This window comes from Balaenoptera borealis, assembly GCF_965194805.1.
Source record: "Balaenoptera borealis genome assembly, chromosome: 2".
Lineage (NCBI taxonomy): Eukaryota > Metazoa > Chordata > Mammalia > Artiodactyla > Balaenopteridae > Balaenoptera > Balaenoptera borealis.
The window spans coordinates 65,817,569-65,837,043 of NC_138867.1; the positions used below are offsets into that span (position 1 = coordinate 65,817,569).

The 19,475-nt window shown below is 40.4% G+C and overlaps 1 protein-coding gene across 5 annotated transcripts in view; it reads left to right on the top strand.

Moving 5' to 3' along the window:
- The first annotated feature begins 9,833 nt into the window (after window positions 1-9,833).
- The window catches only part of RASGRF2 (Ras protein specific guanine nucleotide releasing factor 2), a 230,134-nt gene continuing 220,492 nt past the window's right edge, over window positions 9,834-19,475 (top strand). For all 5 annotated transcript variants that reach the window (XM_082375417.1, XM_082375418.1, XM_082375421.1 and 2 more), the window contains exon 1: window positions 9,834-10,122. In XM_082375417.1, the coding sequence (XP_082231543.1) occupies window positions 9,835-10,122 (288 nt within the window). In that variant the 5' untranslated portion in view covers window position 9,834. The remainder of the gene's footprint in view (window positions 10,123-19,475) is intronic.

Genomic DNA, 19,475 nt, shown 5'->3' on the forward strand with positions numbered 1-19,475 from the left:
TAAGGGCACAGTGCTGTGGATACAGGTGAAATAACCCAATATAAGACAGATTGAGGAAAAATAGACAAAGAAGAGTAGTGAGAGGGTGTGAGAGGAGCAGTAGTCACCAGGCAGCCTGCAGTGGATCCTGGCAGAGTAAGAAAGAAAATGAAGAGGAAGAAGACAAGCGGTTTTACTCAGCAGGCCCAGATGAGATGAATGGTTTTGTACAGGCGTATATGCCTCAAAGGCTAGGGCAGTGGTTCTTAACCCTAGCTAGCCATTCAAATTACTTGGAAACTTTTGAAAATGCAGTTGCCTGAGTTATACCCCAGACTAATTTGAATTAGAATTTCTGGGGACGGGCAGAGTCACTGGTCTTTTTAAAAAGCTCCCATGATCTTAATATGCAGCTAAGGTTGAAAACCACCAACCCTACACATCTCTTCGCGTATGTCTAGACACCAACAGTCAGGGAGGGTAAATAGGAAACATGTCTGTTAATATCTAGACTGATGATCATGCTTTCATGCTTTCAACCCCCATCGGTTGACTGTAGAAACTTCGCCATCTCAAAATGTTTTCTTTGCAATATGTACATATATCAAATCATGACGTGTACACCTGCAACTAATATAATGTTATATGTCAATTATATCTCAATAATTGCTAAGAGGCCACTAGGGTGCTTCCTTATGAGGGTTCACCAAAAGATCTGCATATGGTCTCCTGCACCAGCCTCCTCATTGAGTTGCCAGCCCCAGGGACCTTTGTCTAGTGTCTCCTTGAAGCTGGAATCACCTCCATGCAACTATGGGCCGCTGCCCACCCTCAGGCCAGTGGGAAATGAGATTGGCAAGGGGAAGCACCACTCACCTTTACCACCCCATCTCAATGATGGAATCGTTCCTTTCTTTCATTTCCCTCAGAACAGAGAACAGAGGGTTCCGACAAAACGGAGAATGTAGATGTTAACATGGAGACTAACTTAGGAGTTCCCTGCTGGAGAAAAAGTTTCTCTCTCCCTTTGACACAAACCTTTCCTCTTCAGTTCTCACTTGTCCTAGAATCAACCTCCTCTCAGGATGATTTTATGAAAGGAAGAATCACTCTCATTTGGAGAAAACACATGCCCTACCATGAGGGCTTATTTTAAGGCTCTAATGGGACTTAATAGTCCAATATGAGCCATCTGTGGTCTTTCGTGTTAAATAACACACCTCGGGTAGGGAGGACATCAGTGGTCCAGACCACAGTGAGGCTCTGCCGAGCTTGGTGCAGCTCCTCTTCAGTCTCTCCTACATGTGGGTTGAAGCTCCTACCTGTCTTTTACTTTGTAGATATCCTAGCAACATGAATTCTTCATCACCTATGAGCAACCGCCAAATAACTTCTCAAGAACGAAGACAGAACTTCTACCTCTTGCCTTAAACAACCACGATCTAGGACAAAACAGATGAAGGAGTGGTTTCCAGACACAGGACAATAGGCAGGAAGGGACTGCGATCGTTGAGTGAGGGAGGCAAGCGAGATGAGCCCTACAAGTGCCACCTCCTCCCCACCGCCCTGCCATCCTGGAGAGAGTTGCCAGGCTGCGGCCCTGAAAGGGAGAACCCAGAGAAGGCCTGGTGGCCTCACTGAGCTGAAGAGACAAGATTTAGAGTTCAGGGAAGCCAGTGGCCAGAATACACAGGACAGGTTGCTGGAGAGGAGACAGCTGCATAAAGAGAGAGCTCCAAATCCGCAGAAGGTTCTCCTCCAGTCTTTAGCTGAGTTCAGATCAGCTCATGTGTGTGAGAAAATGAGTAAGGCCAGAAAAAAAAGTCCAGAGAGAAGCAAGAGGAGAAAGCTCCAGAGTTCACACCACTTCCTAGTAGTCAGAATAGAAATATCACCTAACACAAGGAATATGAAGTAGAGTCCTCAGCTGGGTGGGCCAAACTAACTTAGATGAAAGGCTGTTCTGAACCTCCTTAAAAAAGCTTAAAAGTAAGTCTTCTGTGGATCAAACTATTTTCAAGTTACTTAACTGAGTTCCAGAACAAAGTCAAAAATATTTAAAAGAGTATATTACAACAAACAAACAAACACAATGAGAACAACAGAACTGAAAATGTAAAGTTCACAGTATCTGGCATCTAACCAAAAATGGCAGACTCAGGAAAATGTGGCTCATAGGAAAGAGAAAATGTAATTAATAAGAGCAGACCCAGAAATGACATAAATGACAGAATTGATGGATAAGAACATTAAAACAGCTATTATAAATATACCCCATATGTTTGATAAGGTAAAAGAAAGCATGAGTGTGATGAAAAGGAAAATGGAAGACAAAAAGACCCAATCAAACTTTTAGAGAAGAAAAATCTAATGTTTGAGATGAAAAATGCACTGTACAGGATTAACAGTAGATGATACATCATGATGAAGTAGAGCTTATCCTAGGAATGCAATGTCTATTTAACACTATTACTTAAAACTATTGCTTCACCATATTGAATGATTTAAAAAGTAAAACCATATGAACATAAGAAAAAGCATCTGCCAAAATTCAATATCCAATCATGATTTAAAAAAAAAAAACAACTCTGCAAACCAGGAATAGCTGGGAACTTCTTCAACCTGATTAAGGGCGTCTATGAAAAACCTACAGATAACATAATACCTGGTGAATCCTTTCCTCCTGAGATAAGGAACAAGCAAGGATGTACATTCTCACCTCTTCTATTTAACATTTTTTCTAGAGGTCTTAGCCATAGTAAAAGGCAAGAAATAGAAATAAAAGACATACTGATATGACAGGAAGAAATGAAAGCATTTTTATTAACAGATGACATGATTGTCTATGTAGCAAATCTTAAACAAGTCTATGAAGAGGTTATAAGAACTTATGAGTGAATATAGTAAGGTTTCAGGGTACAAGATCAATGTCAAACTAAATTTTATACCTATATACTGTCAGTGAGCAACCAGAAAATAAATTAAAACATACCATTTACTATTTGTTGTTGACTGTTTGTGTCCACCCTCACCCCCCATTCATATATTGAAATCTAATCTCCAGTGTGATGATAATAGCAATTGGGGCCTTTGGGAGGTAATTAGACCATGAGAGTAGAGCCCTCATGAATGAAATTGGTGCCCTTATAAGACAATGAAGGGACCAAAGCTCTCTCTCTTTACCCTATGAGGATAGGAGAAGCCCACAGTCTGCAACCAGGAAGAGGACTCTCACTGGACCCCACCATGTTAGCACCATGATCTTGGACTTTTAGCTTCTAGGACATGAGAAATTTCTGTTGCTGACAAGCCACCCAGTTTATGGTATTTTGTTAGAGCAGCCTGAGCTAAGACACTATTGCATCAAAAAATATGATATACTTAGAATAAATTAGACAACAGTTGTGAAGACCTGTACACTGAAAACTATAAAACACTGCTGAGAGAAATTAAAGAAGACTGAAAATGGGGAGATACACCATGCTTATGGATTGGAAGGCTCAATATTGTTAAGATGTCAATTCTCTCCAAATTGACTTATAGATTCAATCCAATCCCAATCTAAACCCCAGCAATTTTTTTTTCAGAAATTTGTGATCTGAATCTAAAATTTGTATGGAATTGCAAGACTTAAAATAGCCAAAACAATTTTAAAGAAGGAGATGCAGTTTAATGTCTTAAACTATTGATTTTTTAAGACTTTTTAAAAAGTTCATCAAGACAGTGTGAAGTTGGTATAAAGTTATATATCAATGTAAATTTGTGTATGTATATATATATATATATATATGTATATAAAGACACACATCAAAGGAACAGAATACAGTCCAGGAATAGACCCACACATGTGTAGCCAACTGATTTTTGACAAGGGTGCCAAGGTAATTCCGTAGGAGAAGAATAATCTTTTCAACAAATGGTGCTGGAACAGTTGGATAGCCATATGCAAAAATACGAACCTCAAATCATACCTCATACCTTTAGATCATGGATCTAAATATAAGAGCTAACAACAGAAAACTTCTGAAAGAAAATAAAGGAGAAAATCTTAGTGTTCTTAGGTTAATCCAAAGGACAACTCAAATGTCCATCAACAGGCAAATGGATGAACTCATACAACAGGATACTACTCAGAAATGAAAAGGAAAAAACTATTGATAAGCTCATCAAAATGGATGAATCTCAATCCACTATGCTGAGTGAAAGACACCAGACAAAAAGACTACATACTGTATGAGTCTGTTTTACAAAATTCTAAAAAACGCAAACTAACAGTGACAAAGTAGACCAGTGTTTGCATGGGGGTGGAGGGGAAGGAGAGGTGGGAAGGAAGGAATTTCAAAGGGGAATGAGGAGACTATTGGGAGTGATAGAAATGTTTGTTATTTTGATTGTGGCTATGGGTTCATGGATATACAAGTATGTCAACATTTATCAAATAGTATTCTTTAAATATGTGCAGTCATTGTAGGTCATTTATACCACAATAAGCCTGTTTTTAAAAAGTACAAAGAACAGTTTATAGTATAATGAACTTTAAATGCCCAGAGAAATGTATCAGTCAGGGCAATTAACACTAGTTGTAACAACAAACCTAGTATCTCTGTGGCTTGATAAAACAAAAGTTTATGTTTTGCTTATGTCACAATGTCACATGGGTTGGGCTGCTCCTGGCAGCTCGAAGCCATGCAGTGACTCAGGGACTGTGGCTTCTTCTATCCTATGGCCCTGTTGACTTCAATATGTGTCTTTACTCTTACCAAGGAGAAGAGAGAGCAGAGATGATCCTGAAAGGACCTAGAAGGAGGTGCCCATCACGTCTGCCCACATCCCTTAGGCCAAAACCCAGTTATATGGTAAGAACGGCTGGGAAATAGAGTCCTCTCCATGCCAGGAGAGGAGAGTAGTGCTTTTATTTCTGTATCAAGCCGGTCTCTGCCAGAAGAAAAAGAAACATCTCTTCCTAGAGTAGCTATGCACACAATAACATGTATTACAAAAGAATGCTGAGCTTTTGAGCCAAAACACTCGCATTTAGATCCCTTCACAGTTTTCTCCCAGAATGAGAGGGCATTTGCTTCATATTTCTGAACTGAAGAGCCTATTACAGGGCTTCTTATGAAGGAATAGTTTCTACACCAAAGGGGAATCCAAGGCTCCAGATCCTAAGAGACAGAAAACTGTTTATGGTTTTCAAATCACTCCCACAGCCTCACCCACTCCTTTTCTACTTCTTATCCCCAAGGTTTCAAAACTTTCAGAGTTCAGGCTAAGCAAAAGCATACAGCCTGTGCCCTACACCATTTGCACCTGCACCTACAGCATGAGGAGAAACTGAATCCAGCAAGATGACACAGAGCCACCAAGAACATCTGCTCAGAGTCTTTAGTGGGACAGAGCAGAATAAAGAGACTCCTTGCTGAAGCAGCCAGATAGCCCCCCACTGTGTGACCATTTGGACAAGCAGTGACCGTGATAAGGTTGGATTCAATCTTATCATTATCAGCTGTGTGACCGTGACAGGGTTTCACCAGGTGTCTTTCCCTGTAGCACATTCTTCTGTGGCAGTGAGTCTTTTCCAAACTCAGCAGTGCTTCTCACTCAGGTGTACGTGGTCCTGGGGCACGTGATGACCTGACCTGTCAGAATGTTCCTGGCACTTACCTATAGGGGCCTACAGCTGCCTCTGCTTAGAGTGACATGATCTGAGTGTTGAGCTTCCAAGTCCATACTGGTAAGTTGATTGACAGAGTTTTTCCTAAAACAGTTTTTGATTTGCATCCTGGATTTTGAGTGTAATATATGTAACGTGTGTGAACCATTCCATTTAGTCTTTTTAGCCCTACCACTCCACTGAAACCATGGTTGTCACCATCACCAACGATCCCCTCATTGTCCAAACTCAATGGTTAGCATCTAACTTAACATCAAAGAAGGATTTGATACAGCTGATCACTCTCTCTTTCTCTAAACACTTTCTTTACTTAGCTTCTGGGATACCACGCTCTCCAGGCCCTGCCTGCCTGCTGCTTCTTCACTTTCTTGCCTGCTGTCCTCCTAACCTTTGAATAGTATTTGACCACAGAGCTGTCCTGGAATGTCTTCTCATGCCTGAATTAGGGATTTGGAAAAGCTATGGATTAGGTTCTATTCATGTAGAATGAGCTCCCCTCCTCCACCTCCCCAACCTTAATAGCTTTGGACAACTCAGATGAAAATTTCTCTTTCCTTCTTACCTTCCCTCTTTATTCCCTCCCTCTTTTCCTTCCTTCTTTCCTTCCTCCCTCCCTTCCTTCCTCCTTCCCTCTCTCCCTCCCTTCCTTTTTTGTCAAATTATCTGGAAATCATCTCTCTCTACAAGTAGTAATTAGGGTTTCCAGATATGATAGCTCATCGCTAATTTTTTTTCTCTTAACTTGCCTAGAAAAAGTCAAAGAGGACTCTCATCATCAGTGAGAAATGCACTGCTGTTCTCGAAAATCAACTTAAACTGACCCTTTTGGGAAAGAGTCCATGAAATGCAAGAAGGAAAAATAATGAATTCATAGAAGAGCTTGTTTCCACCCACTTGGAACACAGTCCCTTTTGCCAGCCTGTTTGATCAGCTGGGGGGAAAAGCATCCTCATTTACATAACCTCCTGGCCCTTTGTTTTTCAAGATGGCACCATTCCAGGGGTGCAGTTTCCATATGGATGAAGGAAGCTAAAAGCCCACAAATGCCCATCAGGCAGTCACTGGATATAGCTTCTCTAGAATGTCCAGGAATTTTTGGTTGTTTCCGTCTCTTACAGTCTTACAGAATGATCTAATGTTTGCTAATGTGTGTGCCCTCTTTAATAATTCAGTGACCAAATATTAAATTAATTTGGGAAATATTTACGAATCGCATGGATACCTACTGCACATAAGCTCTCCTACTGGGTGGTGCAGCTGTGCCTTGGAGGAACAGTTAGGTGAGAAGTGCCTAAACATTAAATCCTATTCTCAGTAGACTGAGCACATAGGGGCAGTGGCAAAGTCTTTTCCCTATATCCTCTACATCACTTAAATATAGTGTTGAGGACATAAACAGGTGATCAATAAGTAATTCTCCCAGTGAATTTCCATAATTAAAACCCATAATGGTCACCAGCCAAATTTTGGAAGAAATCAGAGTTCCTTTCTCTTGCTATCAGGGGGCATATGATGGCCACAACACCGTCCATGGTAGGAAGTGATGACAGACTGAGGCTGAGAAGAATACTTCTTGTGGTTCAAATCAAAGGATATTTGAGTAGACAGAAAGGATAAATAAGCACTGAAATTAGCCTCAACACCAGAGACATTGCTTACTGGGAAAAAAAAAGTTTCACATCTGAAAAAACACAAGTGGTTAGGAGCTCTAAATACTCATTGCAAAATTGTTTTTGTACTGAATCCACACCCTTAATGGTTTCCACTCAAAAATGGAGCTCATCAACTGTACTGCTGTCAACTCGCTTACGGGGTTTAGATCACAGAGAAGGCAATGAAAAGCCTCCTGAGGCAATTGCCATCTTTTCTGCATCTAGAATCTGGCTCAAAACCTTGTCCGCATTTACTTAGTGTCTCTATACTTGTTTGTATCTCCTCTAAAGAACAATGCAAGCTCCCAGCTGAGTTAAACCCAAATCTGCAAAGCACTGTCCTTTAGCTATTTAAAAATATGTAAAGGAAAATGACCACAGTGCTCATACTGTAATTTCAAATGGCCACTTCCCTATTTTATAGTTTTTAATAGTGATTTTTTTTGAGGTAAAATGGAAACACTCAGCTGCTCAGTGAGGCAGGGTTAAAATATTCTGCAAAAACACAACTTACAGCAGAACCCCTGGACTACCAGTTAATGAACTCACAACTAGTGGTACAAGACAGGTGTATTGTGGCAGATTCATGGCCCAGAAAAGGATTTTATTATGATCATTATTATTTTGTCTTTAACAATAAACATGTTGACAAACCATTTTTATGATAAGTGACTAAGGGGACTAAAAAATGTATATAGCAGAATCAAACACTGGTACTCCCTGGAGTGTTCACTAGCTTTCTCTCACAGCTGCTGTGCACATCATTTCTTTTCCACTTATATTGTATACTAGGGGTCTTGGTTTTCTGGCTGAGCCTGTGAGATTTCTTTATCAAATGAATCCCAGTCCCAGCAAGGGTATCTAGTGAACCTATGACAGCGTGGCCTCTGAGGAATCGATTCTGTCAGGGGCCACAAGTCTCGCTGTTTGGGTATTTTTTCCTGGTTGAAAACCCTGTGCTTAAAATTTAGTCTCTTTCATCTTAATCCTGAGAAATCACGGGTCATTGACAGGGAACCAACAGCATCCAATACCTTTCTGGGAACAGGAGAGTCACACTCACCTTGAGTTTTAAATACAGCAGTGCAAGTACAGGTGGGAAAGTCAAGGTTGCCCGTTATGCAAAGCCATCCTGTGACTCCACTCACTGCCACGGAAACACAGTCGTGGATGAGTGTGAGTGTGTTGTATGTGTCAGTGGGTTTGTGGAAGTGTATGAATTTGCATGAATGTGTATTTGTATGTTTGTGAGTGCTTGTGTATGAATGTTATTTGTGTGTACTTTGGAGTGAATGGGCGCATTTGTGTGTTCATGTGTGTGTGTTCATGTATGTGTCTGTATATGATCATTTGTGTGAGTGTATGACCATGAGTGTGCGAATATAAACGTGTTGTGTATGGGTATTTGTGTGCAGTTTGTATGGGTGTGTGTATGAGTGTAAAAGTGTGCATGTGTCTATATTGTGTGCGTGAGTTTGGCTGAACGTGTGGATGAGTGTATGATTTGTGTGTGTAAATGTGTGTTTGGGTGAGCGTGTCAGTGTGTGCATGTGTGTGGTTGCCTACGTGTGTATTTGTAAATGGGTTTGTATTTTTGTGTGTAGGAATGCACGTTGTGGGTGTTACTTGTATATATGTGAGCGCATAATTTTCTGTGTGCTGAGTATTGCGTTGTGTGTATTTGTGCGAATATATTTGTGTGTTTTGGAGTGTGTGGTGTCTGTGACTGTGTATTTGTGTGTTCCTGTTTGTATGCGTGAGTGTGTAATTGTGCAAACGCAAGCGTTTGTGTTGGGACTGTGCGCACCCTGTGAGTGTGCATTTGCCTGTGTTTGTGAGTCTACATACTTGTGTGTATGTGTGTGTGTGCGCGTGCGATCGAGCGCGCGTGTGAGCGGGTGTGTGCGGTCGCCGCACGCCTCCACCTCTGCGCGAACCGCCCCTTCGCGGCCGGAGCAGAGGCAGCGGCCTGGCCGGGGGGCGAGGGAGGGACGCGCGCCGCGGTTAAGCGGGCTGCGCCGCCGTCACCGCCGCCGCGCCGACTTTGCCCTTTAAATCGGTCTCCAAGCCGATTACAGCTGATCTCCCACGTGACGTTTTACCTTCTGTCTCCCGGAGCGAGTTGCCCGAGGACAGTCCTCCACAGGCTGCGGCGCGGCGCGCCGCCCCAGCCCGCCGCGGGGGCTCGGGCTCCCGCAACTTTGGGCAAAGCAACGGCCGGCCGGCCGCCCTCGGGGGGCCACTCTCCACGCGGGCGTCGGGGGCTCCGGGGGCTTCGCTCGGCCGGGAGGGCGGCGGTGGCGGAAGACAACGTGCCCCGGCCACGGCCCGGCGCCCCTCAGACCCGCGCCGCGCCGCGCCGCGCCGCGCCGCGCCGCGCCGCGCCGCGCCCGGGAGGCCGACGGCGTGCCCTGTGCGCGGCGCCCGGAAAGGGAGAGTCCTCCGCCGTCGGGAGCCGAGCGGGCGCGCCTTCGGACGAGCCGGCGGGAGATGGCCGCGAGGCAGGGGTGAGCCCCCAGCGCCCTCACCATGCAGAAGAGCGTGCGCTACAACGAGGGGCACGCCCTGTACCTGGCCTTCCTAGCCCGCAAAGAGGGCACCAAGCGCGGCTTCCTGAGCAAGAAGGCAACCGAGGCGAGCCGCTGGCACGAAAAGTGGTTCGCCCTCTACCAGAATGTGCTCTTCTACTTTGAGGGCGAGCAGAGCTGCCGCCCGGCGGGCATGTACCTCCTGGAGGGCTGCAGCTGCGAGCGGGCACTCGCGCCGCCCAGGGCCGGGGCCGGGCCGGGCGGCGCCCGGGACGCTCTGGATAAGCAGGTACTACGCGCCATCCCCTCCCCGTCTCCCTGCCTGCGGCCGCGGCAATGCCCACTTTTTCTAAGCCCAGAGGTCGAGGGCCCGATCCGACACTGGGACCACCCTCCGAGATTCGAGATTCCCCTGCGGCGTCTGTGGCAGGACAGCTCCCCTCCTCCGCCTCCCCATCTCCATCCCCGCCCTGTCCTCCATCTCCTTGTGATCTGTTGGAATAGGGGCTCGGCTTTATATTTTCCGAGACCCTGAAAGCTGTCGGGTCGTTGCAGCTTCCTTGCTAACCTTACATTGCTTCTCTACACCTTGTTCGGAAGGACTTAGTGTGGCGACGTGTGTTGACACCTGTTGGATTTAGATTGGCAAGACGGAACTAACTTATTTGGAAAAGTTTGGTTTCTCCGTCACCCGGCTAGTGAGTGTAGGTTTCTTTGCCTGCAGATGTTTGATCAGTGGCTGTGCAGGGAACAAGCGGGGGGGCTCCCAGGACGGACGGGCACTTTCTGTTGGTCACTTTCAATCTGTCTTTGTGGTTTATGGCAGTTTACTTTAACATTTGGCCTGCTGTGTCTAATTATGAAGGTAAATGTGTATCCGTTTCCCTCAGGATTAATATTTGGTAGCCACATTCCTGCTATGTGTAAATATGCGGGCATTTTTAAAGAACGCTTCTGTATACTTTTAAATGAATGCTTCGAAAATGAACGTGACCTTTTTATTCTGGGTCATAATTTTATTAGTTTTGCTATGTTTTGCACTTAGGGAGGAAAAAACCCTCCAGATTTAGTAACTCCCGCCCCCCGCCTCCCATTCCTGCAAGTGCGAAATTTGTATTTTTTTCAATCACCATTTCTTATTAAAGTTAAAGCAGACTAATTTTATGCTCCCAAATGTTCTCACTTTGCTTCTAGATCTCCACCTTGAAAAAAAGAGGCTGATGGTCTTTGTTGTTGCATAAAAATTTTTAGCAGCTTAATTTTCCATGTAAGTCAGGCCAAACAGCTTCTACTGCAAATCCCCGAGGGCGGCTGTGAGAGGCGCTAGCGATGGAAAGATGAGTAAGATGCCTACATAACCCCTGGGGGCTCATAAAACAATGTGTAAAATTAAGAGGAGCTAAAAGTAGATCAACCAGAAGTTTGATTTTTTTCACTTTGGTTTCACTATAAATCATTCAGACTTAACTGATTAAACTTGGTATAACACTTCTACATCTGAAAATTTAAAAATATTCCCTTTGGTTTTTGAGGGCATGTTGAGAGTTCTTTGAAAAACTGATTTCCAATTTTGTAGATATAGATACTGGAAATATAAGTTTAAATTCAAGTCAGGCATTTTAGAAATTAAACTGAGAGCAGGAGGAGGGGTTTTGAGGAAATAGGTAGAGATTTTTTTCAGGATCTATTCTTTTTTTTTCTTTTCCATTGGTGAGTTTTTTTTGTTTGTTTGTTTGTTTGTTTTTTTAAGGCATGTGTTCCAAGGCCCATGGGAGCAAAAACCAGTAGGTTTTTAAAGTGTTATTATGTCTTTACTAAAATAGGGTACTTGAAATTATTCTGAAGATACATCATTGACTCAATTACAAATAATATTTTCTCTTTGTGTTTATAATAATATAAGGAGATAGCCACTTTTGTTATGAGCTGGGAGTGGGGCGTTGTTACCTGTTGCACCTTATCATGGTTGTCTGACCTGTTAACACATGAAAACCAAGATTTTTCTACTTGGAGAATATCCAGACTCTCATCTTCAGGACAATTTTCTTTAAACCATACTTTATAAAGAAATGTAACCTCCAAATAGTTTGACTCTCCTGCCACTTTCTAATGGAAGTCCTAAAAAGGTCCCCTTATTAAGAATTTTTTTCTCTGTTTATCATCATATAAGTTATGAGTATTTCTCCATCATTTATACATCTCTTCGAGGTTAGAAATTAGAACCTTTGGTGTTTGTAGTAGAACTGAGATGTAGAGAAGCAAGCACTCCAAAATGGATTAGGAGTTGGATTGGGAAATCTGTCAGTTTGTCTTGTGTTGGACATGCTTCTGTGGGTTGGCTTAGCAGACTGATATTTTTTGTGTAACACTGTCTGTCTGGGTGTGTTTGAAGAATGAAGAAGAAACTGCAAAGATAAGAAACAAAAAAAAAGTTTACCTTAAATCTACAGTTTATGCAGTTGGTTCTCTTTCAGTTAATTTGTATTGCTAACGTGCTCACTTCATCTCAGGCACCTAGACATGGTGGACCTGTGAAACTGGTGAGGTAGAGGGTGGATGTGAGGCACTGAGCAGGGATCCTGTCAAGGTCTGCTTCTCCAAGTATGCTTCTGGAACTTTCCACATATATGTCTCCATCAACCCCATAAACATACTTGAAGGTTAGGGCTTGAAACGGGACTTAGAGAGGCAGAATGGGCTTCCTCCACCATTTCTGTGTGACTTCTTAAAGGCAAATCTTTTAACATTTCCTCTGTTTTTTCTATTTATGAAATCTGTTTTCAGATGTGTTAATAAAAATTAAGAGTTTGGCTAGGATGATTTCTGAGTTATCTTCCAATAATAACATCTCCTATTTCTAAGATTATAACAGAGAGTGTGAGCTTTTTGCTGTGCACAGGATGTGAAAGACAATTTCACAAGATTTAAAGATTATCAGTCTCTGTAATAAACATTGCATCTGAGTAGTTAAGGCCAAGCAGGTGATTGAAGTGGATATTCTGATAAATCCAGTCAGCAGATGTGCAAAACTATAGAAACATGACTGCTTGAGACAAAGACGTTCTTATCATTCTCATTGGAGGGCGACACATTGTAATGACAGTGACAGTTGATGTAATTCTTGCTATAAAATGCCTCTAATCATTCTTGCCAGTTTAAATTCTACTTCTCCTTCAAATAATTTAAAAATTCGAATTAACTGTGATAAGTTATAAGAAGAAAACATTCATTGGTTTGCTTCTTCTAAATAATAATTCAAAGTAAGTTGGTTGACAAAAGAAAATTAAGGTTTTTTCCTTTTTTTCTTCTTTCCTTCCATCTTTCCTCCCTCCCTCCCTCTCCTCCTTCCCTGCCTCCCTCCCTCCTTCCTTCCTTCCTTCCTTTCTTTCATCATTTTATCTTAAACTGTTTCCAGTTAAGAAGAAAAAAGAAAGGTATTTTTCACTTTCCAAATGTGCATAGGTTGAAGGAATATTTACATTGCTCCATTTTCTCAATAGTGTCCCAAGATTTCACTTTGGTAGGTCCTTGGGAGATTGCAAGGCTCTCTTATCAACCTTCTATAGCAGCTATTTCTTAGGGATAGTTATGGTGATATAATCAAAATGTGTTCAGTTATGGAAAATTTTAAGTGATATTCATTTTCTAGAAAATGTGCGTTGTTAGTACTTCTTTCTAAAAGAGCTCCATTTATGGAAAATGAAAAACTTACCTTTTGTTCCAGGTGAAGGTGTTTAAGGAGGAAGGGAATTTGCATGTAGTAAGTACCTTCTATGTGCCAAGCTCAGTGTTATTTTCCATTATTAAATCTAACTTGAACCTCACTTCAGCTCTTGGAGACTGGTAATGTTCTTTCATTTTTACCTATGATAAGACTGAGGCTTCAAGAGTTTTAGGAGATGACCAAAGTCCAGCTCTAGGTATGAAGGTTGAATAATCTTGAAGAGTGCCTTACTAAGGAGACTATTTAAATCCACTGAGCTTCAAGAAATTTCAAATTTGGGTGGAATAGGGGGCTGGGGTTGTAGTATGTGAATCACTGTTTTGTTTATTCTTATTTCCCCTTAAAAACCATTTACAGGACAGGTTCGATTCTTGAGAAATACAATTGCAGACCATTACATTTTCAAAGAAAAATGAGATTTATGTTTAAACAGTTTTACATGGCATTCGTTTACTTCAGTAAGGAATCTTTAAAAATATTTGCTCTGAGGGTGAAAATACACATCCCAATTAGCCTGATCTGTTTAAGTGGTTGTATCTGTATTGCCTGCTAGCAGGAGAGACATAGGAACAAAGCCATCTTTACTCTTATTTTCCTGGGAATGTTAAGTGGTCTATTCAGCCTGATTTCAGTTGTTTCGGTGGGGGGGGGGGGGGGGCGTGGTGAGGGTGGAATATCTCCTTAGTTCTGGAGGTTTAAATAGTAGATACTTGTCATATTAGTGCTGAATTAAACATGTTGATTTAATTTTAAAGGGATTAAGGGTTATGTGATTTCCCCTGTCACCTCATTTCTAGCCAGTCATTTTAGCCTTCCAAACTTGTCCACAAGCAGAAGATTTTAATCATTTTATCAAATTAGGCAGAGCGGCATGCAAACCCTGAAATATTTGTAGAGGGTGGGGAGCGTGGATGATGGGTTTTTGTTCCAGTTCATGTGGTTTAATTGAAGTATAATAACAAACTCAGCGTTTCCTTTTCAGTGTTTGCTTATTGAACACAAATAAAGGGCAAATGGAATAAAAGTATTTGTTAAACCTTGTAAAACGTTTTAAAATGTAATTAGGAAAGAAATGATTTATCACTTGAATTTTGTAATCATTCTTCCAATTTAGATTTAAATGAAGAAAAATAATCTATGGATTAGAAAAATATAGTTCTTTTAATTTTGACTACACTAAACCTTACTATTTATATTATTGTACTTATCGTTAAGAATTCTACATAGAAAAGTCTATCTTTGATGTGACAGATGTACATAAAAATGAATTTTTATTGTGACAAGTATTTTTCTGTGGGTTTTAATAAGTGAGCGCTAAATGCACTACTAAATGGTGGAAAATATTTGTAGTGTGATAACAAATTTTTTCCTTTCTTTCAGGAATTAAAAAATAGAGATATTTTTCTTTCATTGGATGATAAGTCCTAAAGCATGTATGATAACCAAATGTTTCTGGTTTTAGCAAGCAAATAGTAGTAGTTTGTTAAAGCAGTTGTTGTTATTGCTGTTTGTTTAATGCAGATTATACTTTTTAGTTGACCTTGTCCATATTTTTCAATAAATATGCATGCTACGTCAGTATAATTTTGATTTTGTAGAATAGGAAAAACTAGTATTTAAGATTATTTTGTAATGAAATAAGCCATATTGACAAATAATATGGATTCACTCAGGTCTGAAATCCTAATTTTCACAACTTTAAAGTAGCTTTATGTTTTTATGCCTGTTTATTTGTCCTACAAGAAAGGGATATGTGTGTATATCTGTGTGTGTATGTTGTGTGTATGTTTATTGAGTTTATCTTCCATCATTAAATATTAAACATTTGTTATACAGTTATATATATTGGAGTTTATAGGTTTTTATTTGTATCATTAAGACATGTATTTCAAGACATGAGTTGTAAATCCAATCGGTGTACAATTTGGGGTGCTTTATTTTACAGGACTAATGATTTTAAGTTAATCACTGTATAAATTCCTCTCTGAAATTAGTTTATCTTAATTCAAGACCATGTATAGTAAAATCTTAGTTAATATTGAAACAAAACTAGAAACGATATTTGTAGGTATCAATATAGCACTATGGTAAATGTTTGGTTACTGTATAATATTTGGCCATTATTCTAAAAATTGACCATTATTCCAAAATTATTCATTACATTTCAGTTGGTGAAATTTTCAAATATTAGCTGATTGTGAAGTTAGAAATACATTATTTTGGCTCCACCAAAGGGTATATTTTACCATTTTTGCCTAAGGAATTCAAATATGATTGTATGTATATTTGGGGGGGAAAAAACCAAACAGCAGCAAGTTTTCCTTTTTCTTTTACTTGAGAAAACATTGGTATCATAAAGTGGAACAAGGATGCAGAAAGCACATGTTCTCACACTTTTACTTTTTACTAGTACTGGAAAAACTTATGATTCACGAAAAATGAAGATTCAAATCATTTTTCTTAAAACTCCTCATAGTGAATACAAAATGCTTCAAATATACTTTTAGGGAGAGGGCAGAAAAAAAAAACCAAGTTTGAGTTGATCTGTGTTTATTTAAATAATATTTCTTTTCTTTTTGAACTGTAAAGGAAGAAATGAGAAAGTTGGGGAGGGGTGTATAAGTTACAGCATCAGAGTACAGTAAGTCAATGAAAAATAGAATTCTCATAAGATCTGAGAAGATACAAATAAAACAACCTTAAGAAAAGCTATGCTTAAAAATAAAATTTATTGACCCTTTAGTGCTTCATTTTTTTAAATGTAGGCCATAATTTCTTTTATTAGCTCTTCCCATACTTACCATTGTGACATTGCTGAGACCGATGATGGTGGAAACAGCAGGGATCTGAGGGACCCTGGTTACTGGTATTTGCATTCTTCTCAGATTCCTAAAATGTTTTGTTTTGTCATTTTCTGATTTAATGTAGACAATGCCTGATTCATTTCCCGAACTGTATTTATGAACTCATGCCATTTGTGTGACTAATGTAAACAGGAGGGTTAGTGCTGTCAAGTAGAGGGACGACTGGAAAGCTAGGAGGTTTCCTGGGTTAGAAATGTGGGAATGGGGAGGTAATAGCCTGGCCTAAGGCTCACTGTGGAGCGTCATAACTCTTTACAGAAGGAGTCATAACGAGATAATGTCAGTGATGCATAGGAATAGGAGGCCACTCATATCCAGCATGAATTTGCTTTCTTTTAACTTTAAAAATATCACTTTCCAGGTCAGATGGTAGTATTGTGTATGGTTCCATTCAGGAGTTAAACCGCGGAGGTTTCAGTCTCCACTCAGCTGCTTACCAGATACATGATGAGCAATTTCGCTTTCTAAGCCTGGACCCCTGCCTGTGATGGGGATCACGATAGTACCTACATCATCCAGTTGTTGGGAGACTCATAGGCAACAGTCCATGCCAAGCTCTCAACACAGGGCCCAGCACATACATAGCACATTTGTCAGCTGGTGTTTTTATTACTCCCTTTCTAATATAATTCTTTTTTGATTTTCTTCTTGTTGCTTTCATTACTAGGGTCACTTAGGTGTTTTTTTCCTTCCTTCCTCTTTAAAAAATACTTTTAATTTAACACAGACAAAATAGAACAGTTTAGGGAACACCAATATACTCATCGTCCAGCTTCAACAATCTTCAGCTTTCTGCTTTCTTGTTATCTCTGTTTTTCTCCACACATGCCTTTTTTGTTGTTGTTGTTCGACTATTTTAAAGCAAATCCCAGACATCATTATTTCGCTTGTAAATAAGGAAGTTTTTGGTTTTTGGCATAGCTCTTGTTTGGCGCTGAAGATTGTACTAGGTGTAGCTCTGAAAAGAACGATCCGGGAAATAGTTTGTAATGTGTTTCTCTTTTAATGTGTGTTACTGTAATTGTCATCATCTTTTTGTTTCTTTGATATCATTTAAGGGAGAAAGCTTGAGACAGTAGTTGTGAAGACATAAAGGTAGTAGAATTAGCTTTTAAATAAGTTCCGGCATGTTAAATCCTAAAGAAAAATTTGAAATCAGTTTTTAACCATGATCATGGTGTAAAGGTATTTTCATGATTTGACCACACTCTAGAAGAAATTAAATTATTGGTGGCTCTGTTACTGAGGGATCTTCTTTTCTTTACTGAAGTCCATTTACCAAACTCTTCCAGCAGCTGAAAGAGTTTTGTTTAGAGTTGAGTGAGTGCTTTCTCCTCTGATGCCATTAATGCTTCTCATCACTCAGTATTTTGCATAGTTTTGCAACAATCAGGATGTCATCCGTAAATCAGTGTTTCATCCATCTTTCAGAATCGGTTCTGAGACCCAACAGTAGGCAATGCTATTTTAAGGCAATTACTAAGGTTTCATTAATCAAGTGTGCAGTTTGCTTTCTCTAGTGTTGCTAAGCTTTTCTAGGGTGAGTTGGTCTCTGTCACATGATTATTTGCCTTAGGCTCTTTTGATTGCAAGGGAGAGATATGAACTCAAGTTGTCTTGAATAATGGGCACCTCTGTGTGTGGTGGGGGACAGTGGGAATATTGTAGGGCAATATAAGGGCGAGTACCGCTCCACCTTTATTGTGACCTAGCTGTGCTTCGGACATTGGTACTGGCTGACATGTTTTTCAGTGTGTTTATGCCTCTTTGGTTCCTTACTGCTTCTGTTTTCTCATAATTTCTGCTTCCCCTCCTTCAGGCTGCTGTGCCCCTCGTGATACTGACTCAACATATTGTGGCCCCTTTCTCTCTGCTTTTACTGCTTCACTTCTCACTGCAGCACCTCTTGTTCACTCAGTATATTCAAGCTCGTCTTTCCGTGAGAGAGAATCTGATTGACTCAGTTCACATTTTGGGGGCTAGACAAGACCATTGATCTCTGACCTGTCCATAAATTGGCTGTCAAACAGCAGGGAATGTGGGTGAGGGATTTTCATGGAAAGTTTGGTGGGTGTGAGAGACATTATTATTGACATGTCCAGTGTATTCATCAAGCTAGTAAATATTATTTTCACCAACTAATATTTATGCATTTAAGCCACCTTCTTTTCCTTCAGTAGTAGCTGTACATCCTTACCTTATCAATAAGATCTTTCCAGTAAGACAGTTTCTGTCCTCTGGTCCTGATAGGCCTCCTGTGTTGCTAAGGGTTCATGTTCATAATTTCTCTTTACTTTCTTAATACTTGAATATTAAAAATTATTTGAATGTTGTTCTTTTAACAATAACTTAAGCATATTTTTCAAAGTATAGCATACATATAGAAAAGTGCACAAATCATAAGTGTGCTGCTTCCTGAATTCTCACAAAGTGAATATATTTTTGTAAGCAGCATCCAGATCAAGCCATTGACATGATCAGCCCTCCAGAAACTAACCTCATGTCTATTCCTCTTCAATGCTCCTACCCATGGGTAACCACCATCCTTACTTCTAACATCATGGATTGCTTTTGCCTGTTTTTGAACTTTGTCATTGACTCATGCAGTAAGTACTCTTCTGTGTCAGACTTCTTTCCCTCAACATCGTATCTGTGAGATTCATTGATGTCTTTGGGTGTTGTGATTCATTCCTTTTCAGTTTCTTTGTAGTATTCCACTGGATGAGTATACAACAGTTTCTTTATCCATTCTCTTTCTACTGTTGATGGAACACTTGGATGGTTTCCAGATTGAAGCTATTACAGATAATATGGCTATGGAAATTCTTGTACAGATATTTTGTGCACATACATGTATACATTTCTGTTCGGTATATACCCAGGAATGAACTTGTTGGTTCATAGGACTTACTTATATTCAACTTCAGTAATTACTGCTAAACAGTTTTCCGAGCTAGGTATATCAATTTATGTTCACGCTAGCAGTGTATAAGAATTCCAATTGCTCTACATTCTTGCTAATACTTGGTATTACCAGTCTTTTTAGTTTTAAGC